Below are 25,992 nucleotides of genomic sequence, written 5' to 3'. Positions count from 1 at the left end.
ATCACCGAGGGCGCTGAACCTCCGAGCGGCCCAGAGCGGCCGGAAGTCGGTGGGACGGGGCGGGAGCGAGCGTCGGAGGCCCACTTCCGGTTTTGTCGCGCGTCTGGAGCCTCGGGCGGTCCACGGGGAGGGTGAGTGGGCGCGCCGGGCGTGGACTCGGGTGTAGGCGGCGGGCCTGCTCCTCGGCCCTGCGCGGAGGCGCCGCCGGCCGAGCCCCGCGTCCTCCGGCCCCCGGCGCTGCGGGCCCCGCGCTGCCCTGCCTCCCGCGGGGGTCGGGGGCGCGAGCGGCGTGCGGAGGCCCGGGGCGCCTGGCGTGGGCGCTGCTCGGGCGGCGGCCGCGTGGCCGGCGGGCGGGGGCGGTGGGTCGGGCTCCCCGCGCGGACTCCCTGCCGGTCTGCGCCTGCCCGCGAGCCCGCCGCTTCCCGGGGCCGCCTCTCCCGGTCCGCCGCCTGTGGAAGACTTCACTTCGTGACGGTGCAGGAGGGGCTGCGCCCGGGCGGGGTGGGCGACCGGCCTTCGTGACCCCCGGCCGCCCCTGCCTGGGCTGCTGCCCACGAGCCCCTTTCTGAGCCAGAGGCGCCCGCGGGGAGTCCGCCCCGCATCCCGGCGTCCAGGGGGCGAGCCTGGGGCGGCGGCGGGTCCTGCAGGCTCCACTGCCTTCTGTGACCTTGTTCGGGCCCGTCCTCCAGCCACGCTCCCCGACTCCGGCTGCCCGGCCGCGCCTCCTCCCCGGGCTAGTGAGCTTCTCTGGGGCGGGACCGTCGAACGATCAGAGTCCCTTCTCTGGGGCGTGATCTCGGAGGTGATGCGTTTGCATAGTTTTGACTCTTCATACTGCCTCGGGAAAGCAGGGTTCCCGCGCACTGTGCGCTGCTGCGACCCCGTTGCTTAGTCTGGCACCTGGCGTGGGTGGCAATCCGCACCTCACACACTGAAAGATGAATGAAGCTTCTGGGGGGCAGATGCTCCAGTGCTGTGGCCGCTTTGGCCTCACCTTATATCCCTGCCAAAGAACGTCTGAGGTTAGAGGTAAAGGATCGGAGAATTCAGCCTGGAATTTAGGGATCGGGCCCCTCCAGCACCCTGACCTCTGACCCTTTCCTAACCGCCAACAGGTCCCTCCGCCAGGACACATGGATGCCAACCCACCGAGCCTCATGGTAGGAGTCTGTCTGCCTCCATTCCTGCTAGAGTCCTACTTTTTTCCTCTAGGAACCTACCCTGCCTGCTGGGCCTGGTCCTAGACCCTCCTCGGCCCCTGGTGGCCCTTGGCAGGCTCAGGCGTGCTCATCCTTACAGGAGCGAACAAACCCCTGCCCAGACTGGGGCCCATCTGAGGCCCTCATGGGGGGAGGTCTGTAGATCACCCTGGTCTGGCTTCCTCCTCCCCTCGATTTTTAGAGCCGAAAGGGCCTGGTGACTGGCTCAACCCTGTGGTGCATGTCCCTGAGACACACACATGAGGTGGAGCCAGAATGGGGCTGGCACCCAGGGTTCCCTGGGGTGCTGGTGTATGTCTTTTCAGGAGGCTGTGACGTTTGGTGACGTGGCCGTACACTTCTCAAGGGAGGAGTGGCAGTGCCTGGACCCTGGCCAGAGGGCACTGTACAAGGAGGTGATGCTGGAGAACCACAGCAGCGTGGCTGGACTAGGTGAGGCTGTGTCTTGGGACCCCTCCTCCTGCATCATGGGTCAGCACCCACCTAGTCAGGCCCGTTGTCTGGGGGGTGGGGGGGCCGTGGGTCTCTGAGGGTCAGGAACTGACCCTGGGATGTGTCATGGTGAGTTCTGTGCATTGTAAACACCATTTTGCATGCTTTTATGTTTGTTAACTTTGTGAGGTCAGATTTTAATGAAATTTAATCCGTTAGTATTCGCCTTATGGATTGTACGTTTGAAACCTTATTTAAAGATTCTTTCATACTCTAAGGTCATGGAGACAGTCTACACGTTCTCCTGTGGGCTTTCTAGTTTATGTTTCTTGTTTAGATCTGGGCTCCACGTTTGTGTCTGGAGTTAAGTAGGAGCCCATCCTTTTCCATTGATTTGTGGGGCTGCCTTTCTCCTGTGTGACAGTGTGCTTCCCAGCTGGCCTTGTAGTGTGTCTTAATGCCTGGTAGGACAACTTCCCTTTTTTGTTCTTTTTAAAACTTCACTTACTTATTCAGGGGTAATAGGGTAATTCTTTCATGTAAATTTAGAGTAAGTTTGAGTTTTTTAATACTTGGAACTGAGCTTTTCATTGGGGGTGCTTTGAATTTGTAGAATTCCTAAAAGGAAAACTAATCTCTTTCTCATACTAATTGTTCTCATCCAAGATCATAGAACGTGTCTCCATTTGTTCCATTTACCTCCTGTGTACTTTGTTAGAATTCTGGGATTTTCTCCAGGATGGTCTGGTACCTTCTAGATGCTTTATTTTTTATTGTTTTGTGAATGTATCTTTCTTGTTGCTCTATTTTTAACTGATTATTGTTGCTGTACAGAAATGCAGTTGGTTTTGGAGGGTTGATCTTGTATTTGGCAATTTTGTTGAACTTCCAGCTAGTCTGGTGCCTTATTCTAGGAGAGGGTTTCCCCCTCTATTTCCCAGTGTCCCAACAGGTAGCTGTGGCCAGAACTACACTGCTGTTTTAGGCAGGACTGCTGTGGGCAGGCCTGTTTTGTTCCTTTTTTTTTTTTTTTTTGTTCCTTATTTTATTTTATTTTATTTATTTATTTTATTTTATTTATGATAGTCACAGAGAGAGAGAGAGAGAGAGAGAGGCAGAGGGAGAAGCAGGCTCCATGCACCGGGAGCCCGACGTGGGATTCGATCCCAGGTCTCCAGGATCGCGCCCTGGGCCAAAGGCAGGCGCTAAACCGCTGCGCCACCCAGGGATCCCCTTGTTCCTCATTTTATTTATTTTTTTATTTTTTTAAATATTTTTTTTCAATTTTTATTTATTTATGATAGTCACAGAGAGAGAGAGAGAGAGGCAGAGACACAGGCCGAGGGAGAAGCAGGCTCCTTGCACCGGGAGCCCGATGTGGGATTCGATCCTGGGTCTCCAGGATCGCGCCCTGGGCCAAAGGCAGGCGCCAAACCGCTGCGCCACCCAGGGATCCCCCCTTGTTCCTCATTTTAAAGGGAATACTTCTAGGGATGCCTGGCTGGCTCAGTCCACTGACTGAGTGTGCAACTCTTGATCTTAGGGTTGTGAGTTCGAGTCCTACATTGGATGTGGAGATTACTTTAAAAAATTTTAAGAAACATAAAAAAATAACCATTTCTTTAAAAAAAAATAAAGGGAATGCATGTAATTAAAATTAGAAGAAAGTGGCTAAGGAGGTTTTTTTTTTCTTCAAGATTGTATTTATTTATTCATTTGAGAGCAAGAGCTCGAACAAGGAAAGGGAGCTGCAGAAGGAGGAGAAGCAGACTCCCACTGGGTAGGGAGCCTGATGCAGGCTTCGATCTTAGGACCCCAGGATCATGACCTGAGGCAAAGGTAGATGCTTCACTGACTGAGCCACCCAGGCGCCCCAGAAGTTTTGTTTTCAATCATAATACATTGGGAGGCACCTGGCTGGGTCAGTCAGTGGAGTGTGAGACTCTTGATCTCAAGGTTGTGAGTTCAAGGCCCATGTTGGGTGTAGAGGTTACTTAAAAAATAAAACACTTAAAAAAACAAAAGGACATTGAATTTCGAATTATTTTTCTGCATCAATTGAGAACTCATACGATTTTTTTTTTAGTTAAGTAAATTATATTGATATTTTATTATACTTTTGGAGTAAACTCTAAATTATATTTTATGTATAAACTTTGATATCATTTTGGACTCAGCTAGGTAGTATTGTATTTCAGATTTTTTGTTCCTGTTCATAAGGGGATTGGACTTTAATATGTTTCTTTTTGTGAATTGTTCTTATATATATTTGGAAGCAGCACTTGGTATGTCAGTTTCATAAGATGAACTATGCAGCTTTTGCTGTCTTTTTAATTTCTGGAAGAATTTATGTATGTGGATTTATACTTTTTGGTAGAATTCACCTGTAAAACCATCTGGGCCTTGGGCTCTTGGGAAAGGAAGATCTTGCAGTAGCATTTGGTTTTTTAGTGAAAAATAGTCAAGTTTGTGAATTTCCTTTTGTGCTCATTTTGTCATTTTTAGCGTTCCTATAAGTTGATGTGTTCATTTAGATTTTTAGTTCCTTTGCAGACTCTTTAGTGTCAGAACCACTGAGGATCCTGGCCCTGCTATGGATGGGAAAGGGCTGAGAGTCCAGGCATCTCGGTGTCCAACCTCAGGACTGGGACCAATCTGGAAAGAGGGCCACTGTGCCCAGACCCTCACCCCCGATGCTCCCTTCAGAGGCTTTGCCTGTGCTCTGGCAGCCCCCTGCCTCTTTACTCCTGACAGTAAGGGTGCTGGACCCTGTGCTGGGCCCTCAGCTATACTGACACAGTGTCCTTCTCTGCCATCCCCACAGCAGGATTCCTGGTCTTCAAGCCTGAGCTGATCTCCCGGCTGGAGCAGGGGCAGGAGCCATGGGTCCTCGACCTGAAGGGAGTCGAAGGGAGAGAGGGGGCAAGGACCTTCCTTACAGGTGAGGCTCAGGCCTGAGTTTCTGGGTCCAGGGCTGAGGAGGTGTTCAGAGAACTCATGCCCAGCAGAGAACTCATGGGAAGGTGGACCTGGACCCCAGGGACTGACGAAGCTGGATGCCTGGGAACACATGGCCACAGGTGGGGCTGTTGACAGAAGCATAGCCCAGCTGTGGAGTTGCATTGGGAGAGACCAAAGTGCAGAGAAGCAGGGACATGAAATTCTTGCGTGTTACAGCAAAAACAGTTTGTTCTTAAGGCACGTGTTGAATTTCTAACGTATTGATGTTCTTACTAAGCAAAGGTGACGATCCAAGGAAAGCACTGAGTTTGGCTCTGCGCAGGCTTCAGGGCTGCGTCGGTGTCCTGGGTGCTCTAACACAGCGTCATAAACGCGGGACTTACAAGCACAGAGGTTAATCGTCTCCACTCCAGATGTCCAGACCAAGGTGCTTGCAGGATCCTGTCCCTGTGAAACCGCTAGGGAGGGACCCTTCCTGTCTCCTGCAGCTTCTGGTGGGCCCTGGTGTTCTTTAGCTTGTGACTGCGTCACTCTCCGGTCTCTGACTCCGTCATCATGTCCCACCTCCCCGCCCGCCCATGTCGTCCTGAAAGGGCACCAGTCATGTAGGATTAGGTGCCTCCTCACCAGCGCAACCTCATCTTAACTAGCACTCAACAGTCCTGTTGTACAAGGTCCTATTCTAAGGTCCTGGGGCTGAGCTTCAGCACACATCTTCGGGGGCACAGTCCGCCCATAATAGGGGCCTCTGCCACCGTGCGGCATTGGCTCCCACTGGGCTCCTGTTGAGGGGATGCCATTGCCTCAGCCTTGTCTGAGCCTCCCTAGCTGATGCGTTGCCCAGTTTGCTCAGGGCAGTGAGATTGTATGCATCTTGGCCACAGAAGAGGATCCTGCCTGCTACCTGCCATGTCCTCTTCCCACAGTCCCTGGCTGGCTGGGAAGCAAGTTGGAGAATCAGACTGTGGCAGTTAGGGCCCTGGAGTCCTCCTTAAAGCGGGTTCCCGAGTCTCTGCAGAGCATCCTCACGCGCACCGTCGTGTGGAAGGTGGCAGAGGTACAGGCAGTGTTGGGGGCCTTGACCCTCGCCCCCAGCATCCTTGGCTCTGTCATTGAAGGCCCTGCCTTCCTGTGGAGGCCCCTCCCTGGCCCTTCCTTGGAAGGATCTAACGCTGTACACCAGCCCACGTACACCCCAGCCACTGTTAAGTATTTCTAATGGGGAAGGGAGATTTCAAAGAGGCAGGAGAGCTAGCTGGAGCTGGGCGGATTTGGGTAGTTGGTGGGTTCATACGGAACAGATGGTCTTTATGGTGATGAGTCAGCAGCAAAGAAAACATGAAATGTGTAGACCTGCTCTGAGCCTGATAGCACAGGGCAGGAGCACAGCCTCACAGACGAAAATGTGTGGAACGTGTTAGAGAAACTTATGTGCCCAAGGTGTTACCTGCGCCTGGTGCAGCAGATCGCCGAGGAGTGGCCCGGAGTGGCAGGAAGGTGCGGAGCTGCACCCCGACCCACCATCACCACACCTGTCCCCAGCCTGCCGGGACACAACGTCTGTTCTCTGAGGCAAAACCACTTCCAGAGTGAAGCTGTTTTTTTAAACATGTGCTTGCATCTCTTCAGGGGTTACCTAGAGTTTGCAGATAAGAGCTCTCAAGTTCCAGGGGAGGGTGAACTCTGGGCTTCAGTTAGGAGTCCCCAGGGGTGCCTGTGGGCAGTGTCACACACACAAACGGCCCAGCGGTGGTTAAAATGGTGAGGATGTGTTTTTAATCCATAGTAGTTTTTGTGATGGGGAAGAGTCCAGTGTGGGTGAACACGGCTTCCATCTGTTCAGATGTGGCCGGGGCAGGCAGGGGTGAGTGGGCGAGGGCTGGGCCCTGTGACACCCACCTGGGCTTGCTGACCACTGCCTGTAGGAGTTGGGTCCTGCTCTCCCACAGAGGTTGGGAGACTCCCTGTCCCTCAGGTGTGGCTGGAACAAACGGTCGGTTGTGCTGGCAGCCTTGAGTTTTCCCAGGCACACACCTTACGGGAGGCAGAGCCATCCTAGGGGTGCAGCCTTGAGCTGCAAGAAGCAGCATTGGTGTGTTGTCCCTTACGGGCCAGGGTTGAGGCCTGATCGAGAAAGGCTCGGGAGCCTGGGCTGGGCTCGGCTGGAGGGTCTTTGTCAGAGGGTGTCAGCAGTCAGCAGAGGCAGGGAGAAGTGGACCTGAAGTGGGGAGCCCCTGAGGCTGGGGCAGGGGGCTTCTCAGACTCGGTCATAGGGAACCAGATGGAGGCCGACCCCAGAGTGGTCGGGTGCATTTGTGGCTGCTTTAGCCCCGTGGGGTTAGCATTTCCTCTGAGCAGGAGGTCCCAGCCCCAAGGCTGCAGCCATCTCCACCATGGTCTCCGTTGGCGTCCGTAGGGGCCTCTGCTCTCCAGTAGGAGGCGGTGGAAAGCAGAGCTTGCCCGTTTTCTCAGCTGCAGAGCAAAGGGAGTCCTGGGCAGAGGGTGAGGGGGCCAGTGCCACACGGCCAGCCCTGCCCCGTGAAGGGTGTAGGATTGTGCAGTGAAGACCAGTCAGGGGATCCCTGGGTGGCGCAGTGGTTTAGCGCCTGCCTTTGGCCCAGGGCACGATCCTGGAGACCCGGGATCGAATCCCACGTCAGGCTTCCTGCATGGAGCCTGCTTCTCCCTCTGCCTATGTCTCTGCCTCTCTCTCTCTCTGTCTCTTTCTCTCTGTGACTATCATGAATAAATAAATAAAATCTTTAAAAAAAAAAAAAAAAAAAAGACCAGTCAGGAGAGTCCCCATGTCCTAAGGGCACAGAGAGGAGAGAGGTTGAAAGGGCAAGTGGTGGGAGGACAGACCCAGGTCCATTCCTAGTTCTCTCCTTGGCTGTGTGTCTGAGGGGCCACAGGTTCCTTATGGGGGGCGGGGTCCACTACTGGTCTCATTGGATTGTCATGAAGACTAAGTGAGGAATGGCTGGAACCCTGTTCCTTACCCACAGAAGATGCTCAGTGTGATGGCCTTTTCGTCACCTGGGACCACCCAGAACTGCGATCGCTGGAGCTGGTGAGGGCATTGATGTTAGGAACCACCAGGAACCCTGTGACTGGCCCCCTGGAGGATTTCACTCAGAACCCCACTTCTCAGACTCATCCCTGGGGTGCCCCTCAGCAGCTGTCCAGCCTTGTCATCCTCAGAGCCTGCCTGTTCCTCTGCTCATAGTTCTAAATCCCTCTTCACAGGACACCTGGGGGGCTCAGTGGTTAGGCATCTGCCTTCGGCTCAGCGCATGACCCCGGGGTCCTGGGACCAAGTGCACATTGGGTTCCCCGCAGGGAGCCTGCTTCTCCCGCTGCCTGAGTCTCTGTCTCTTTCTGTGTTTCTCATGAGTAAATAAAACCTTTAAAAACAAATAAAAATAAATAATAAATCCCTCTTCCCCTCACTTCACCTCCTCTGGATCCAGGAGCCTCTGGCCACACTTGGCAGGCTCTCAAGATCACTGCTGCTTCATGGGTTTTCACTCGTACCAGTTCCCCACAGGATGGATGTCCGCTCACGTGCCTGCACGCAGGAGCACATGGTAGTGGGATGAACGCAGAAAGTGAAAAGTATTAGTGACACCAAATTTTGGGCGCTGTCAAAGGCATGACTTCTGGAAGTGTTTTTCCATGTGGGTCTATCCTTGCTTGATGCAGCCTGTCCTGGGAGGGTGCTCCGTTCCCAGGGATGACCCGCACCCCCCATCCCCACGCTGGTCTCTGTCCTGTCTCTCGAGCACAGGGGACAACGGACATCTTATTTTCTGTTTCAGATTCTGCAGGTGGGATTGCGAGCGAGCAGGCCGGTGAGGACGTGGATGTTCTAAAATCAGAACCCTGTGCGGCAATGGTCAGAAGCCCCCCACCGGCTTTTCCTCAGAGTTCTAGCTTTAGCGATCCCTCTGATGGTGCAGTCTGGTCAGAGAGTAAGCCAGGCTCTCTCCAGAGAAACCGCCTGAGCACAGGGACTGTGGCTCCCAGGAAGACCTTCACAAGGGAGGGTGCCCAGGGATGTGGTGAGCTGGAGAGCAGTGGTGGCCTGGGTTGTCAGCCTGGCGAAAGTCCAGGAGGTGCAGAAGGGACGTCCCGAAGGTGTGACGTGTGTGGCCGAAGCTTCCGGTCTGCTTCAGACATTGCACTGCGTCGAGAAATTGATACACGAAAGAAACCAAACACATGTCCGGAGTGTAAAACAAAAGTACCCGATTGTTTGCAGGGGAAGCCTCGAGGTAACTGCCACGGAGAGAAGCCGTATGAATGTGAGGAGTGTGGGAAGGTCTTCAGGTTGTGCTCACAGCTTAATCAGCATCAGAGGATCCACACTGGTGAGAAGCCATTCAAATGCATCGAGTGTGGAAAAGCCTTCCGTCTGAGTTCAAAACTTATTCAGCATCAAAGAATTCACACTGGAGAGAAGCCCTACCGGTGTGAGGAGTGTGGAAAGGCCTTTGGTCAGAGCTCCAGCCTCATCCACCACCAGAGGGTCCACACGGGGGAGAGGCCCTATGGCTGCCGGGAGTGTGGAAAGGCCTTCAGCCAGCAGTCTCAGCTGGTCAGACACCAGCGGACCCACACTGGAGAGAGGCCCTACCAGTGCCAGGAGTGCGGGAAGGCCTTCAGCCAGAGCTCAACCCTGGCCCAGCACCAGCGGATGCACGCTGGGGACAAACCTCAACTTCCAAGGAACCCAGATAGCCCCAGCCTTGTTGCACATCAGAGAATACACGCTACAGAGAAGCCATTTAAGTGTGACGAGTGTGGGAAGGCCTTCAGGTGGGTGTCTCGCCTGAGTCAGCACCAGCTGACCCACACCGGAGAGAAACCTTATAAATGCAACAAGTGTGCAAAAGCCTTTGGTTGTAGCTCACGGCTTATTCGCCACCAGAGAACTCACACTGGAGAAAAGCCATTTAAATGTGAGGAGTGCGGGAAAGGCTTTGTCCAGGGCTCCCACCTAATTCAGCACCAGAGAATTCATACTGGGGAGAAACCCTATGAGTGTAGTGACTGTGGAAAGGCCTTCAGCCAGAGCTCCAGTCTCATTTACCATCAGAGAATCCATAAGGGAGAGAAGCCGTACGAGTGCCTGGAATGCGGAAAAGCTTTCAGTATGAGCACACAGCTCACGATCCATCAAAGGGTCCACACTGGGGAGAGACCCTACAAGTGTACCGAGTGCGGGAAAGCATTCAGTCAAAACTCAACCCTTTTCCAGCACCAGATCATCCACGCAGGAGTGAAGCCCTATGGGTGCAGTGAGTGTGGGAAGGCCTTCAGTCGGAGCTCCTATCTCATCGAGCACCAGAGGATTCACACTCGTGCTCAGTGGTATCATGAATACGGGAATACCTTGGAAGCTTCTACCCATGTGAGCCGTAAAAAAGTCAGCACTGTAAAGAAACTGCATAAATGTAACGAATGTGAGAAAATATTCAGGTGGCGCTCGCATCTAATCATACATCAGAGAATTCACACCGGAGAGAAACCTTACAAATGTAATGAATGTGGCAAAGCTTTTAATCGGAGCTCCAGGCTTACTCAGCATCAAAAAATTCACATGGGATAGAGCACTTCCCTTTATAAATGTGTATAAATGTGAATAAACCTGCAGCCTTAACTTCATGTATTTTATATCGTTTATACTAACAAGAATTTGGAATGTGGGGATAGGTTGCAAATTATTAAGAAAATGTCCAAATGCATACCAAGTGGATGTTTTTTTGGTGGAATGTGTGACTTTATCCCACTCAGCAAAGCCTGTGTCCCTCAAGTCAGGGTGCTCGTGCATAGAGTTCCGAGTTCACAGAGGGAAGACCCAGGCCCTGTGGATGAGGAGGAGTCCTGGCCAGCTTTGCCAGACCCGTAGCTTAGCAGTTACCCAGAGGGTCTTCCCTCCGCGCCAGGTCCTCGGGCTGGCTTCAGTGGTGGGGGTGTTAGCTCGCGCTAGCGGGAGCCCAGAGAGACGTGCCTAGAACTCCTTCCTCCCATCTTCTTCACCTGACTCCTCCTCTTCCAAGTCCGCTCCCATCAGAGCAAGCTGGGGATCAGCCAGCGGGCCTGGTGCCAGCAAGAGGAGCTCGATCACACGACTCCAAGAGTAGCACCCGGGCCTAGGGACCTGCTCTGTGAGTCTGGGACGTCACTGTCCCTGGAATCCAGAGTCGCGCTTATCTGAGCGTCGTTACAGGGCGATCGGAAGAGATGAACTGTGTACGAGAGCCACTCCCCTCCCACACAGACCCCGAGCCAGCATCTCCAGCCGGACCCAGGCAGACTCGGCACCGCAGGGACGGCTCCTGAGAGCCCAGCAGATGCTACCAAGAGGCCAGGGTGTGTCCTGTTACTGCTGCTTCCCACGCTTCCTCTGTTCCTCCTGCTTCGTTCCTCCTGCTGTGCAAACTGCCGGAATAGGGCGGGTCTGCAGACTGACAGGTAAGCCTGTAGCCTGTTCCCAGAGGCTGGTGGAGATGGAGGCCGTGGGCTCACCAGCAGGATGGGGCTAACCAATTCTGGTGCCGGCCTCGCCCTAGCGTCCTGGACTCACCACTGTGAGAAAGTTCGAGGGGACCAGAAGTCTTAGATTGGCTACTGCCCACTTCCACTCACTCAAGACCTGCCCATCTGTGGTGTCATTGCCAGTTACCACCGGGGCAAAATTTGGGCCAAAGACCCCTCCCTGTCCCCGTGGAGAGGCCCGTTTCTTCAACATAGACAAAGGTAATCCAGAGGGACACAGGTCAGTCACTTGAGTATTGCAACACATGACTTGGGTCACCAGCACACTGGTCTGGTTAAGCCTGTGGGTAGTTCCCCGAGACACAGGCTTGATGGGCACGTGTGGTACAGCCCAGTATCAGGTTATGGATTTGTATCAGGTGAAAAAAGGGCTGGCTGGCCCTGTGTTTGAGCTAGGAGGTTCCAGAATTATCTGGCATAGGGAACAGCAGAGTTTGGGGTGGTCTGGTCCATCAGGTTTGGTTCCTGGCACGTTGACAGGGATCTCTGCCCTGTAGCACGTCAGCCCAGTCATAGCCGGGCACCATGTGTGACGTGCTCTCAGGCGGCAGTGCTGGTTCTAGGGGGGATTGCCCCCCAGCCTGTACCTGCACCTTTAGAGGTGGTCCCTCTCCAGGAGCAGGACACCATGAGGTCATTGTGCCCATTTCAGTAGCTGTAACAGCCTCTTCAGCTGTCCCTACTCCGCCCAGAACTTGTGTCCAAAGGCGTCAATGCAAGGGGACCAGGGACTTTGTGGGCCCACGTGCCCTAGGCAGCCTGGTCGCTGAATGTACCATCCCCAGAAAGGAATCCTCTCTGCCACCTCTGGGTAGTAGGACGCCAGGGTCGGAGGTTCTATGTATTCAACCTGGGCAGGATGCCATCCTCCCAACAGCAACTGCAGACCAGCCAGAAGGCCCAGAGGGTTCCACCTAAATCTGCACCTGGATTCTCTCTCTAGATGGACATGGCCCTCGATCGGGGCTGGCACAGCCGGCCAGGGGGCAAGATGCAGCCTGCGGCCTGTGAAAGCAGGCATGCAGGCCATAGGCCGGGTGGCAGGTCACAGTCTAAGCCAGAGTCCGCTCCTGTAAATGCACTCCTCTGAGAGCGTGGGTTTAGGGACGAACACAGATCCCAAGCCACAAGCAGTCAGCCGGGTTCCTAGCTCTGCTCTGCATCTTCTCTGGCAGCCCCTCTTCCCGCTCCTGGCAGCACGGAGCTCCCAGTTTTTCAGTTGGGCGCTGCCCGGTTCCAGTCCATGTTTGCTCAAAGAAACTCTTCAAAAATTTGATGTACCTCAGTTTACCTCTTAAAAAGCTTAAAAGCTAAGAAGGGTTTTTACATTTTTAAGTGGGGAAAAAAAAAGACTATTTTGTGACATTTGAAAATTATATTGAAATCAAATTTCAGTGTGACCAAATAAAGTTTATTGGAACCGAGCTGGCCCCTTTGTGTGCAGGTTGCCTCTGGCCACTCTTGTGCTACAACCGCGCGTGCTGGTCTTGCCTTGTTAACGTAGGTAAAAACCTCATGCCCTTCGACCTCTTGAGGAATTCGGTTTCCTCTGTATTTTTAGTGTGGTTTGTTCACCTAAACGTCCGAATACCACCAAGAATTCAATAGAAATAAGCCTACAGGCCTACATTCCAGTCCGGAGCCTCGATTGCAGAAGTATAGGATGAGGGGTCCTTCCTTAGCTGCACCCTCGTGACAGCCAAGTGGCCTGCTTGGCGAGCCTTGGTGAAATCCAGCCGCCTGGCTGCTTAAAATGCCCGGGGCTCGGGACCCCGGGAGCCAGCCAAGGGCATCTGCGTGCCACGTGTGCTGGTGGCACTTTGCGGGGGGTGGGGGGGTGCAAGATTGGTGGGACGTTGTGTTCTACCTGCAAGCTGGGTTTCCCAGTTTGGGCCTTACTGAATACAACACGTTTTTAGGAACACCGAGAACTGTTTCGGAGTAGAGGTGATCTGGCATTTCTCTCTTGGAGACTATAAATCTACAATTTTGACCTGAACTACTTTTTACTCAATTACCAGATTAAGCTTTGATTTAGGATATCGGAATGGAACCACTGAGCTCCCCCAAAGCTCCACAGAGGGGCGGGGGGTGTGGGGCCAGCTGAGTTCACAGCCCTGTGGCTTCCACTCAGAGCCTCGGAAATGTGTCTGACGGCCCGGCTCAGCCGGATGCCTCCCAAACGCAGTAGATGCATTTGTTCAGCGCTCCGGGAAGAAGAATCCGCGGGCATCGAGTTTCCACACAGGGGCCTCTGGCGCCTCCACAGGTGGAGCGCGTGACTTGATTGATCCCAGGGTCATGAGTTCGAGCCCCAGGTTGAGTGTGGAGATTATTTAAAAAAAAAAAAAAAAAAAGATTTCCACAGAGATCTGAAAAAGATCCAGAAAATGGAAAAGGGTCATCTTCCAAGTGGGAGTGTCCGCTCTGCATCCAAGGCCTTGTGCGGGCCTGGAGGCAAAGGTGGCCCTCGAATCCGGCAGTGGGAGGACTGAGCACAGGTGGGGCGGCCTGGGCACGGGGCTCACCCCCAGCCTACCAACTGCTGTCCTACGGGCCCTGTGTGGACCCAGTGTCCTGAGTGTGGCCTTAAAGGACCGAAGATGAAATGATTCTGTGACATGAAATTAAAATCTCCTCGACACTAAAACCTTTTTATTGGACAGGATTGTGCCTGGTGTTTGTTGCGCCGCGGCCGCCAGGCCCACGACGGTCGCCCCCGGGCGGCGGGCAGGTCACGCCCCGGTCACGCCCCGCAGCTCCCAGGCACTGGAGATGGAGGTAAGGGCGGCCGCCGTGCCCCCCGCCTCCCAGGACCGGACACCGTCCCTGCTCTTGGCCATCGCTGTGGACAAAGCACAGCGCGTGCCCTCGGGCAGCAGCGGGGGACTGAGCAGAGCGCTGCCCCCCACGGGCCGGACAGCAGGTGCAGGTGCAGCAGGTGCAGGGACAGCAGGTGCCGGTGCTGAGCCTGCGAGTGCGCGGGTAGGCCTCTCCCCATGCCTCCTGCACCCCTGAGCCCCCGTGGGCCCCCCTCAGGGGCAGGAGCCCTCTCCCACCACAGCTGGAGGCGGCTCCCCGTGCGGCTTCGTCCTCCCCAAGCACGTCTCACCGACGCGATGTGGCCACGGTGGCCTGGGGGCCTTGTGTCTGCTCCCGCGTGTCGTTCACAGGCACGGAGGCCCAGCAGCCCGGCGGCAGCAGAGCTCGGGGCGCCCCGCGTGGGGCCGTGGGAGCCCAGGGCAGGACGGCCTCTGCTCCTGCCCCACTGGCCTCGTCCCAGGAGGGTCTCGCACACGAGAGGAGCGGGGGGCAGAAAGGGCTCAGCAGCAGGAAGCTCCTGCGAGCCACTAGGGCTGTCATCCAGGATGCGGGGGGAGCACGGAGGCAGGGACACCGCAGGCGTCACCCAGGTTGCGGCCCCGAACACGCCCACTCCAGGCCCCAAGGGACCCCGCTGCCACCTGTGCACTCTCACTAGGGCCCAACTGTGTCCCCTGCAAAGCTGTGTTGAAGCTTTAGCCCCCGGTGTGACGGAGGGGCCGCTGCGGGTGGATGCGGCTAAGCGACGTGCGACAGGGGCTCCGACCCAACAGGGCTGCGGTCTTTTTTTTTTTTTTTTTAATATTTTACTTATTCCTGAGACAGACGCAGGCTGAGGGAGAAGCAGGCTCCCTGTGGGGCCCCCGGGCCAGTGGAGGCTGGCTGGCTGAGGCCTCCTCCCGCACCGACCTCCCCCTGCAGCCTCCAGGGCCGTCAGGAAACAGAAATCTGTCCTTTAAGCCATTTAACCTGGGATATTCCGTGATGGCACAGAGCTGCCCGGGCCCTCCGCCCTCACCTCAAGCAAGCACCCATCACTCACCCACCTGGCTCGGGACTGGGGGCCGTTCTCCCAGAGGCCGGGCCCCCCCCAGCCCCCACAGCTCGCCCACCGCGAGCAGCGCCCCGCCGACTGCTCCACGTCTCGGGTACAGTGCAGCCTCCAGGAGGGCCCCCACGGGACCCAACTTAAACGGACAGCCCAGCGCTTTATCCCGCCTCCATGCCTGGGACCCTGCTCTATTTCTTTTCTTTCTTTTTCTTCCTAAGATTTATGAGAGAGACAGAGAAACACTGGGGGGGGGGGGGGGGGCGGAGAGCAAGGTAGGAGAATCCCCGCTGGGCAGGAAGCCTGGCACGGGGCTGCAACTCAGGACCCCGAGATCATGACCTGAGCCCGAAGCAGTTGCTTAACCGACTGCACCACCCCGGCGCCCCTTTTTGTTGTCGTTGTTGGCAAATATTTTAGAGAAAAAGGTGCGAGTGGGAGGAGGGGCAGAGACAGAGAATCTCAACAGACTCCTTACTGAGCTTGGAGCCCCACACGTCGTGATCCCAGGACCCAGAGATGATGAAGCGAGTAGAAACAGGAGTCAGGGCTCAATCTCCCAAGGCCGCCAGGCGCCACCCCCTTGCTCTATTTCGGCACCACTTACCCTCCTCTGACAAGCTTTGCCAGTCACTTTGTAAGGTCTCCCCTCCCCGCTAGAATGTTGGCTCCATGAGGTCAAGGACAGAAGCCAGGGAATGAAATGCCCACGCTAAACAGCGTTCCCGAAAGCAAGTGGGCAGGGAGGTCAGATGCTACATGAGGCCCGACCGAGTGACCAAACGGTGTCCGCAGACGGGCCTTAGCTCGACACCAGAGGGAATCAAAACCAGAACCACACTGGCCTCAGCAGCGCAGCAGGTGCCCTCACCCAGGAACAAGACCAACAGCCAGGGGAGGGGTGCGCAGTGTGATGCCCTCCCAGGACACTTTTTTTTTTATTTATTTATGATAGTCACAGAGAGAGAGAGGCGCAGAGACACAGGCAGAGGGAGAAGCAGGCTCCATGCACCGGGAGCCCGATGTGGGATTCGATCCCGGGTCTCCAGGATCGCGCCCTGGGGCCAAAGGCAGGCGCCAAACCGCTGCGCCACCCAGGGATCCCCCAGGACACTTTTTTTTGTTGTTGCTTTATTTCCAATAAAAAGGGAAAATACAACCTCCTCAACTGAACCGAGTAGGACATGATGAGATTCTTACATCTCACTGAGGACGCCTCCAGGAAGGGCCGGCTCCTCCCACGTGACTGCGGTGGGGCTGCAAGCCCGGTCAGTCCTGCAGTTTGAGCTCACACTTCTTCTCCAGGTCGGCCATCTCCTTCAGCACCAGCGCCACGCTGTACCGCAGCTCCTGGAACTTGGCGGCGGGCACCTCGAAGCGGTAGGCTGACCCATCCGACAGCTGCAGCTGCATCAGGACGCTCGGCTGCAGGGAGCGGGCCAGGGCACTGGTGGAGATGGCCACATCCACCCTCCACCGCAAGCCGGCGACACGGGGCAGCCAGGCCCCCCGCTGCCCCGCCGCAGAGTTGAGGAGCCGCCGCTGGCTCCCAAACACCACGCTGGCCAAGTCTGTGACCAGGTCTTGGGGGACGCAGAGCTCCTGGAGCTGGTCCTTGAAGGCATCGGGCTTCAGGCTGGCGGCGGGCAGCCGGAGGGCCTGCTGGAGCAGCGTATGTGTGCCCGCGAGGAGGGCACCCAGCCGTTCCTCTGGCAGGTCTGCAGCCGCCCCGAGGCGCTGCACGGCCTCCCGGCAGTCCTCTCCCTGCAGACTGCTCACCACCAACTTCAACAGCTTTCTGAAGGTGCCTCTGTCCAGGTCGGCCAGGAGCCGCGGCATTGCAGCTACTTGCGGGGGGAGCTGGGCCCCCAGGAAGCTCAGCCGGCCCGCGTACCCGTCGCCGGGGTGATGCAGGTAGGGCGCTGCGGCGCCCACGGCAGACATGGCTGCTTCTCCGGCCGGTCGGAAGCCCCGAGGAGAGTCCCCGCCGCAGCTGCCAGGGCGGGGAGAAGAGAAGCCGTGACCACCGCGTGCCCTGGGCCAGAAAATGAGGACTGACGCTGCGGCCTCAAGGCGCTGACAGCGGGAAGGGGGGCGCTGAGAGCGGGTGGCGGCGCCCGGGCGTCGGCAGGGGGGGGGACGGGGTGCGGGCGGAGGCCCGGCCAACAGGAGGCTCACGGAGACCTCGAACACATCACGGGGAGCAGGGGGCAGCGACCGCAGCCCCGAGAGCGGAGGGGCGGGCGGCCAGGCCGCGGCCACCTGCCACCCTACAGCACCCAAGGCGGAGCCGCCCCAAAGGTCTGCAGGAGCCAACAGGGAAACTGAGGCCCACACACAACCGCCCCAGGACTAGAACGCAGGCCTGTTCCCACAACGCGGGCGGGAGGGGCCGAGGCACGTGACGGCACCGGGACCCGCGGGGCCGGGAGGGCGGTGTGATGTCACGGCGCGTCGCAGGGGCTGGCCCTGGGGCCTCCCCGGGGCGCCCGGAGGGATGCGGGTCTCCTGGCCGCGCCCACGCCCGATGTCCCGGGAAGGCCCGGCCGCCCGCCGCTCGGGACCGGCTGCCCCCGCTGGCGCTCTCGCCGCCACCCGCGAGCCCAAGGATCCCAGGGCCGGAGCCGTGCGCCGTGCCCGCCGGGGCGGCCCTGTGGCCTGTGCGCAGCCGGGGAGCGGCCTCCGGAGCCCCGCGCGCGGTGAACGGGGAGCAGGCCGCGGCTCCGCGCGGAGGGGCCCCAGCCCCGCCCCCAAAGCCGACGCCCCCGCACCTGCAGAGGACCGCGCGCAGCAGCTGCCGGAGGGCCACGCCGCCTCCAGGCCGGAAGCGGCCCCGGGCCCCGGAAGCGACGGAGGCCACTTCCGGAAGCGACGGCGGCCACTTCCGGGCGGCTCTAGGGCGGCGGGAGAACCCGGGCCTCTGTGGTCTGGCGCGGCAGTCGGCCTCGGCCGGCGGCTCCGGGGCGCTCGGGGCGCTGTCTGCGGGGTCCCGGCTCCCCCGCCCGCTGCTGCGCGTCGGCCGCCCCGCCGTGGGGCTGCTTGGCCTCCCGGGGAGCTGCGGCGGCGGCGTGTGCGCTGCCTCTCGGGCCGTTCGCTCACGGCGGTGAAGGGGAGGCGCGGAGCCTCAAACTGAGCCGAGGAGTCGGAGAGGAGGCTCTGGGGCGGCCGGCGGTCGTCGCGGGGACGCGTCGCTGGCTGGTCGCTGGGGAGACGCGGGCCGGAGGCCGGGCCACGCCGTGCGGAGGTGGAGATCGGAGAACACGCGGGACCCGCCGCGTCCCCCGGCCCCGGCGCCGCTGCTGCGGGGAGCTGGTCCTGGGCCGAGGCCGCCGCGCAGACCCCGCTGCCTGCGTCTCTGCCTCTCTCTCTGTCTCAGGAATAAATAAATAGAAAATTTTTTTAAATGGGCTCAATTTTTTTTTAAATAATTTAATTTATTCCTGAGACACAGAGAGGGGCCGAGACCCAGGCCGAGGGAGAGGCAGGCTCCACGCAGGGAGCCCGACGCGGGACTCGATCCCGGGCCCCGGGGTCACGGCCTGGGCTGGAGGCAGGCGCTCCTCGGCGGAGCCCCCGGGCGCCCCCAAAATGGGTTCAATTTGATGTGAAAATTCATGGGACATCTCGGTGAGCGCGGAGCCTGGAGGCCAGCAGGGGGCGCCCTCCCCCCACGCCCCCCAGCGGTGCACTCCCGGCTCCGGTGCGGTCCGGGGCGCCTCAGTTTAGCACAGCGGATCGCAGCGCCTCTGCTCCGGGGAGGGCCTCGCGGTCTGTTCTCCTGCTTATGCTTTTGGTATCACACACAAGCATTCAATGTCGAGGAGCTTTCCCCCTACGTTTTCTTCTAGGAGTTTTATGGTTTTAAGTCTTATGTTTAAGTTTTTTATTTTTTTTATTTTTTTTTTTATGATAGTCACACAGAGAGAGAAAGAGGCAGAGACACAGGCAGAGGGAGAAGCAGGCTCCATGCACCGGGAGCCCGACGTGGGATTAGATCCCGGGTCTCCAGGATCGCGCCCTGGGCCAAAGGCAGGCGCTAAACTGCTGCGCCACCCAGGGATCCCTTATGTTTAAGTTTTTAATCCATTTTGAGTTGATTGTTGCATATTACATATGATAAGGGTCCAATTTCATTCTTTTGCATGTAGACATCCAGTTTTCCCAATGTGAAATAATAAGAAACACATATATGTTTCTGCCCCAAGTTCCTGCTAATATTTAGCTGTTGACTGCAGTTCAACACCAAACTTCTAAAAACCTTGTAATTTCCAAAGTGATAGGACTTTAAGGAGTTACCCTCAAAACCCTTGGAATTTCCTGGGTCATAGGACCGTCTTTTTTTTTTTTAAGATTTATTTATTTATTTGAGAGACAGGGAGAGACGGCACGCACAGGAGTGGGGTGAGGGGTGGTGGGAGAGAACCCTCAAGCCGGCTCCCCAGAGTTCAGAGTACCACACCGGGCTCAGAGTACCACACGGGGCTCAGTCTCGTGGCCCATGAGATCGTGACCTGAGCCGAAACCAAGACTTGGATTCTCCACTAACTGAGCCACCGGACACCCTGCGGAGTGTCTTGTTCTAATGAGGTGACTCTCAGTGTGCTCCTGAGCGGCTCTGAGTAGGAGCTTGGAATGCTCAGTTCTCCTACCTCGTCCCCCAGAGAGGGGAGAGGAACTGGAAAATAAGCTTATTATCGATCACACCCATGGGACGAATCCTCCACAAGAATCCGCATGATACGGAGTTCAGTGAGCTTCGGGGTGGGAACACTCGGAGATGTGGAGAGTGGCGCGCCGTCAGAGGGGACGGAGGGCCCCATCCTCGGCCCTCCGCTTGTGCTGCTCTCCCAACCAGCTGTTCCTCAGTCACATCCTTCATAATAAACCGGGAATCCGGCAAGCAACGTGTTTTCCTGAACTCTGAGCCACTCTCGCAAATTATCAAACTTGAGGAGGAGTCGTGGAACCTTTGACTTACAGCTGGTTTTTCAGAAGCACCGGTGACAAACTGGGAGTGACAACTGGCCCCTGGAGTAGGAGCGAGTCCTTAGGTTGTGGGGCTGCCCCTACTTCCCCGGTCTGCCCTTGCTCTTTGCATGGGCCTGGCATGGCCATCGTTACCCCCATGGCAGGGCTGCCGCCTCTGCCCCGCTCTCACATGTCATTATCACGTGTCTCATATGACTCCCAAACATGTCTGTGCACAGACCCCCCATTACTGCCCCTATTTACACTTTTCAGACTGAGGAAAAAAGGGAAACAAGAATTTCATTAGTGAACATTTTCACTAGCAGCTTCCTGAACCCCTGTGCTCTTCCGTTCCTGGCAAAGACGCAATAGATACCTTGCTTGGCAACTGTGGTGGCCGGGAGAATGTTCTGGACGCGCCTGCAACTACAGGAACCTCATTAACGAAGAGCTCCGTGGTTGAGCTCTGAAGCTTACCCTGGCGTGCTGAGGCCACACCTCTCAGGGCTGGTCCCCACCAGCTACTGCGCATGGCAGGGACACTAGGGCAGGCCCATTCCTGGAATACACAGGGTCCCCAGGTGGCCGACTTGGTCTCAATAATTTGCTTAGATGGGACAAGCCTGGGATGATTTCACCCAAACTTTTCTCTCTGCGTCAGACCTGAATTGTGGTCTGATAGCTCTCTCCATCTTCCCTGACTCCCTATTTTCTCTCATGCCAGATCTTTCCCTGACATTTGCATATTTAATCCAGTCTTCGTGTCTGCTTCTTGGAGGACCCAGACTAACACAAATGAACCATACTTGGGTGACCGGGAGAACACTTGGGACTGCCTAACCCACTGGCTGGTGAGGAGGACACTGTCCTGGTCAGTAGGTGGTCCCTGGCACAAAATGGTGACTCGGTTGCTAAGCAGGTCACCCGTGGTGACCTGGCCGCATGACCCAATGGGAGGAAATGCTGTGAGAGGTGCAATGATGCAAGCGCTTGGAAAATATGGGGAGAATGGTAGAATGACAGAGTCCTGGGATTTGGGCATGAGCATGGCTGTGCCATCTGCAGAAGAGAATTATATGTCATTTGAGAAAGAGGTCTTGGCATATTCCTGGACTCTGGTAGGAAAAGAATGCTGACCATGGGACATCAAGTGGCTATGTGTCCGCATACACCTCCCGTTACGAAGTGAGGTCTATAAGGCCTGCAAAGGCATGTTAGGGAGACCCAGCAGCAAACCTTTATAAAGTGGAAATAGGGATGCCTGAGTGGCCCTGCCTTCAGCCCAGGGCGTGATCCTGGGATCCGGGATCGAGTCCCGCATCGGGCTCCCTGCATGGAGCCCGCTTCTCCCTCTGCCTGGGTCTCTGCGTCTCTCTCTCCGTCCCATGTTTACGTATTGGAAGACTTAATATTGTTAAGATGTCAATACTTCCTTGGGCGCCTGGGTGGCCTTCAGCTCAGGTCATGAGTCCCAGGATCAAGTCCCACATCAGGCTCCCCACTCAGTGGGGAGTCTGCTTCTCCCTCTGTTCCTCGCCCCACCTGTGCTCTCTGTCTAATAAATAAACAAAATCTTTAAAAAAAAGTCAATATTCCTGAAGCAATTCAATGCTATCCCTATCAAAATCCCAATGACATTTTGTTTCAGAAACAGGAAGTCCCATCCTAAGGTTCATATGGAATCTCTAGGGACCCAAATAGCCCAAACAGTCTTGAAAACAAAGAACAAAGCCAGAGGATCATACTTTCTGATTTTGAAACTTACTGTAGTCATCAAAACAGTGTGGTACTAACATTACAACAGACATGAAGCAATGATGGAAATATGAGACCAGAAACAAACCTTCATAGATACGGTCAAATAATTTTTGACAAAGGTGCTGAAATCATTCAATGGAGAAAGGACAGCCTTTTCAAAAAATGGTGCTGGGAAATCCACATGCAAAAGAATGAACTTGAACTCAACACTATATACAAAAATTAACTCAAAAATGCATCAAAGACCTAAATGTAAGACCTATAATTACAAAATTTTTCGAATGAGCATGGGACAAAAGCTTCATGATGCTGAATTTGCCAGTGATTTCTGGAATACAACAACAAAGGCCACAGGCAACAAATTAAAAAATAGACAAATTTCGGTTCATAAAAAATTATAATTGTGCATCAAAACCACTATCAATAGGGGTGCCTGGGGCTCAGTTGGTAGAACATGTGACTTTTCATTTTAGGATTGTGAGTTTCAGCCCCATGTTGGGCGTGGAGCCTACTTAAAATAAAAACTTTTTAAAAATTAAAATAGGGCACTTGACGGGATGAGCACTGGGTGATATGCTATATGCTGGCAAATTGAACTCCAATAAAAAAAAATTCAAACAAACCCCACTATCAACATAGTACAAAGGCAACACACAACATGGGAGATAAACTTGTCAATCATAGATCACAGTAAGGGATTAATATCCAGATTATATGGTTAACTCCTAAAACTCAACAACAAAAACCATGACAACCTGAGTCAAAAATGGCAAAAGACTTGAACTGGCATTACTTCAAAGAATTTGTACAAACGGTCGATAAGTACATGAAAAGCCGGGCGACATCAGCAATCATTAGGGGAATGCAGATCGGAGCCACGCGGAGATAGCAGCCCGCCCCCTTAAGGACGCGACTGGACCCTGCGTGCTGCGGGCCCAGGTCACCATCCCGGCCTGGTCAAGTCCCTCAGCGGGCCCCCGCGGGGAGCCTGCTTCTCCTGCTGCCTGGGTCTCTGGTTCTCTCATGAGTAAATATATAGAATCTTAAAAAAAAAGAAAAAGGAGGAGGAGGAGAAGGAAAGGAAGAAAGGACACAAGGAAAGAAAGAACTAATGTTGACAGGAACAGGAATGTGGAGGAATTGGAGCATTTGTGCACGTTGTTGGGAGTGTAAACAGAAGCAGTTATTTTAAAAAATTACAAGTATGATCCAGGAACTTTGAGACAGAGCAGGGGCTGGGCTTGGATCCCCTCAACGCTGAGCACAAAATCCAGCTTTCTCTGGCTGTCTCCATGAGAGAAGAAAGAAAGAAAAAAAGCTAAAACTGTCTCTTGAGTGTATGCAGGAGAGCAGAGGGAAGGATGATGTTTACCACAAAGACTGCAAAGAACACTTCGTAACTCTTTTTTTTTTTTTTTTTTAATTGGAGTTCAATTTGCCAACATGTAGCATAACACCCAGTGCTCATCCTGTAGTGCCCCCCTCAGTGCCCGTCACCCCACCCCCCTCCCACCTCCCCTTCCACTACCCCTTGTTTGTTTCCCAGAGTTAGAGTCTCTCATGTTGTGTCTCCCTCTCTAATTTTTCCCACTCATTTTTCTCTCCTTTCCCCTTTAATCCCTTTCACTATTTCTTATATTTCCCGAATGAATGGGACCATATAATGTTTGTCCTTCTCCGACTGACTTACTTCACTCAGCATCATACCTTCCAGGTCCCTCCACGTGGAAGCACGTGGTGCGTATTTGTCGTTGCTACTGGCTCAGGAACATTGCACCATATACACAGACCACAGCTTCTTTATCCTCATCTGCGATGGACACCGAGGCTCCTCCCACAATGTGGCTATTGTAGACATTGCTGCTGTGAATATCGGGGTGCAGGTGTCCCGGCGTTTCAATGCATCTGGATCTTTGGGGTAAATCCCAGCAGTGCAATTGCTGGGTCATAGGGCAGGTCTATTTCTAACTCTCTGAGGAACCTCCACACAGTTTTCCAGAGTGGCTGCCCCAGTTCACCTTCCCACCAACAGTGCAGGAGGGCTCCCCTTGCTCCACATCCTCTCCAACATCTGTGGTTTCCTGTCTTGTTAATTTTCCCCATTCTCACTGGTGTGAGGTGGGACCTCATTGTGGTTTTGATGTATGTTTCCCTGATGGCCAGTGATGCGGAGCATTTTCTCATGTGCTTGGTGACCATGTCTAGGTCTTCTTTGGTGAAATGTTTGTTCATGTCTTTTGCCCATTTCATGACTAGCTTGTTTGTTTCTTTGCTGTTGAGTTTAATAAGTTCTTTATAGATCTTGGACACTAGCTCTTGATCTGAGAGGTCATTTGCCAATAGTTTCTCCCATCTGTAGGTTGTTTTGTGGTTTTGTTGACTGTAACTCTTACCCCCACCTTTGTTAGTGCCTTAGATCTACAGTTAAGTAGTTTATCCCTGTCCTTTCTCCCAAAATATTCTCCATCAACTTCTGGTTGGGTGGAGTTTATCTTATAGCAGCTTATTTAGAAAGGCTGTTATGAGTGATGTGCCCCAAATTTGTGCACATTCAAATTTGGTTGTATGAAGCCATTAGTTTATTTTCTTCTTTCTTTTCTTTTCTTTTTCTTTTCTTTTCTTTTCTTTCTTTTCTTTTCTTTTCTTTTCTTTTCTTTTCTTTTCTTTATTTTAATTTTTTCATGAGAGACACAGAGAGAGAGAGAGAGAGAGAGAGCAGAGACACAGGAGGAGGGAGAAGCAGGCTCCATGCAGAGAGCCCGGGTCTCCATCCCAGGTCTCCAGTATTACGCCCTGGGCCAAAGGCAGGTGCTAAACCACGGATTCTTTCCCTTCCAGGAGCCCTTCATTATCTTTAGCGTTCGCAGTGTCTGGCCTCTCATCTCTGGATCCCCGGGCCAGAAACACCGCATGTTTTTCAACACGTGCCCCTGCCGCTGTGCACAGTAAGACTATGCTCAGCTTTAGGCTGCAGACGGTGGGAGTGGCAGTTACCTGCTCTCCCTCCTGCCCTTCCCTACTGCACTCCCCACCAGGGCATGTTGGCATGTTGTTTACTCCAGTACCCTCAGATGGTTGATTTTGTGTTATATTTAGGCTTTCTGCAGAGGGTGGGACAGATTGTCCAGTAGCGTCTCTACCCATCATACTTAGGACCACAGAGTGAATGCAGCCTTTACACTTGAGGACAGGCTGCCTGCATGTAAAATCCCTGGCTCACATTTTCTTTCCTGAATAACTTATAGGTTTGATCCTTTCATCTTCTGGCATCGAATATAATTGACACTAACCCGTTCTCTTTCCCTTATAAATGAATTGGCCTCGGGATCCCTGGGTGGCTCAGCGGTTTGGCGCCTGCCTTTGGCCCAGGGCGGGATCCTGGGGTCCTGGGATTGAGTCCTGCATCAGACTCCCGGAATGGAGCCTGCTTCTCCCTCCTCCTGTGTCTCTGCCTCTCTCTCTCTCTCATAAATAAATAAATAAATAAATAAATAAATAAATAAATAAATCTTTAAAAAATAAATGAATTGGCCTCTTCACTCAGATGCTCCCCAAAATTCTTTGTCTTGGAAGCTCAAGAATTTTATTAGGAAGTGCCCCAGTATTGATTATTCTGGGTCAGTTCGTCCTGGTGTATAGTTTGCCCTTTCAATATGTAGATTCAGGTATTTTGCTTCAGATAACTATTCTTGAATTATAGGCTTAATTATTATGGGTTTAATTGTTCATCCTGTTCCATTTATCGGGTGTTCCTGGGAGACTCCAAATATGTACACATTTGTCTGTCTTCTACATCTGTCACTTTCTCTCCAGTCCTTTAAAATGTACTTATTTCTGTTTGGTGTAGCGTCTGTTGTCCTTCCGTTCCTTCATTGAGAATTTTTTTCCTGTCCCCTCCTTTTCTAGGTCTGTCAATCTGTTTTCTGCTCTTGGGTGGCCATCACCCCGTAGAGTCTGGCCATCTCTTCTCTGAGTTCTGGTATTTCTGCTTGTGGATCCCTTCATAGCTTCAAGTTTTTGTTTGTTTCTTAGTTAATGTCGGCATGTTAGGTAACAGTCTTCATTTGCTTCATGACGTTTTTCTGATGACTTTTCATTGATGTCAGAAAGTTTCTCTTTTTCATCTGTTTTTGTTATTCTTTTTTTTAAAAAATAAAGATTGTATTTATTTATTTGAGAGAAAGAGCATGAGTGGTGGAGGGCTGTCGGAGGGAGAGGGGA

The 25,992-nt window shown here is 54.3% G+C and overlaps 2 protein-coding genes across 12 annotated transcripts; one reads left to right on the top strand and one right to left on the bottom strand.

The window, feature by feature from the left end:
• The first annotated feature begins 17 nt into the window (after positions 1-17).
• Positions 18-12,598, top strand: ZNF7 (zinc finger protein 7). 10 transcript variants are annotated; one of them, XM_025450666.3, is made up of 6 exons: positions 36-131; positions 852-1,022; positions 1,116-1,160; positions 1,493-1,652; positions 4,477-4,593; positions 8,432-12,598. In XM_025450666.3, the coding sequence occupies exons 2-6, from the start codon at positions 939-941 to the stop codon at positions 10,222-10,224; spliced, it is 2,199 nt and encodes a 732-aa protein (XP_025306451.1). In that variant the 5' UTR covers positions 36-131; positions 852-938; the 3' UTR covers positions 10,225-12,598. The 10 variants fall into 10 exon arrangements, with proteins under 10 accessions (XP_025306456.1, XP_025306458.1, XP_025306460.1 ...); XM_025450665.3 differs by having other exon boundaries at positions 852-1,029; XM_035713804.2 differs by lacking the exon at positions 36-131 and having other exon boundaries at positions 381-1,029; positions 8,432-8,508; positions 8,875-12,598.
• A 3,351-nt stretch (positions 12,599-15,949) lies between these two features.
• COMMD5 (COMM domain containing 5) lies at positions 15,950-17,938 on the bottom strand. Of its 2 annotated transcripts, none has more exons than XM_025450813.3 (2): positions 17,817-17,938; positions 15,950-17,038 (listed from the first exon to the last, which is right to left on the bottom strand). In XM_025450813.3, exon 2 carries the CDS (start codon positions 16,987-16,989, stop codon positions 16,315-16,317), a length of 675 nt encoding a protein of 224 aa, XP_025306598.1. In that variant the 5' UTR covers positions 16,990-17,038; positions 17,817-17,938; the 3' UTR covers positions 15,950-16,314. The 2 variants fall into 2 exon arrangements, with proteins under 2 accessions (XP_025306598.1, XP_025306599.1); XM_025450814.3 differs by having other exon boundaries at positions 15,950-17,080; positions 17,817-17,886.
• Positions 17,939-25,992: the final 8,054 nt, after the last annotated feature.

The sequence above is a fragment of the Canis lupus genome, chromosome 13 (genome assembly GCF_003254725.2).
Source record: "Canis lupus dingo isolate Sandy chromosome 13, ASM325472v2, whole genome shotgun sequence".
NCBI classification, from domain to species: Eukaryota; Metazoa; Chordata; class Mammalia; order Carnivora; family Canidae; genus Canis; species Canis lupus.
This window is presented reverse-complemented; position numbering and strand designations above follow the sequence as displayed.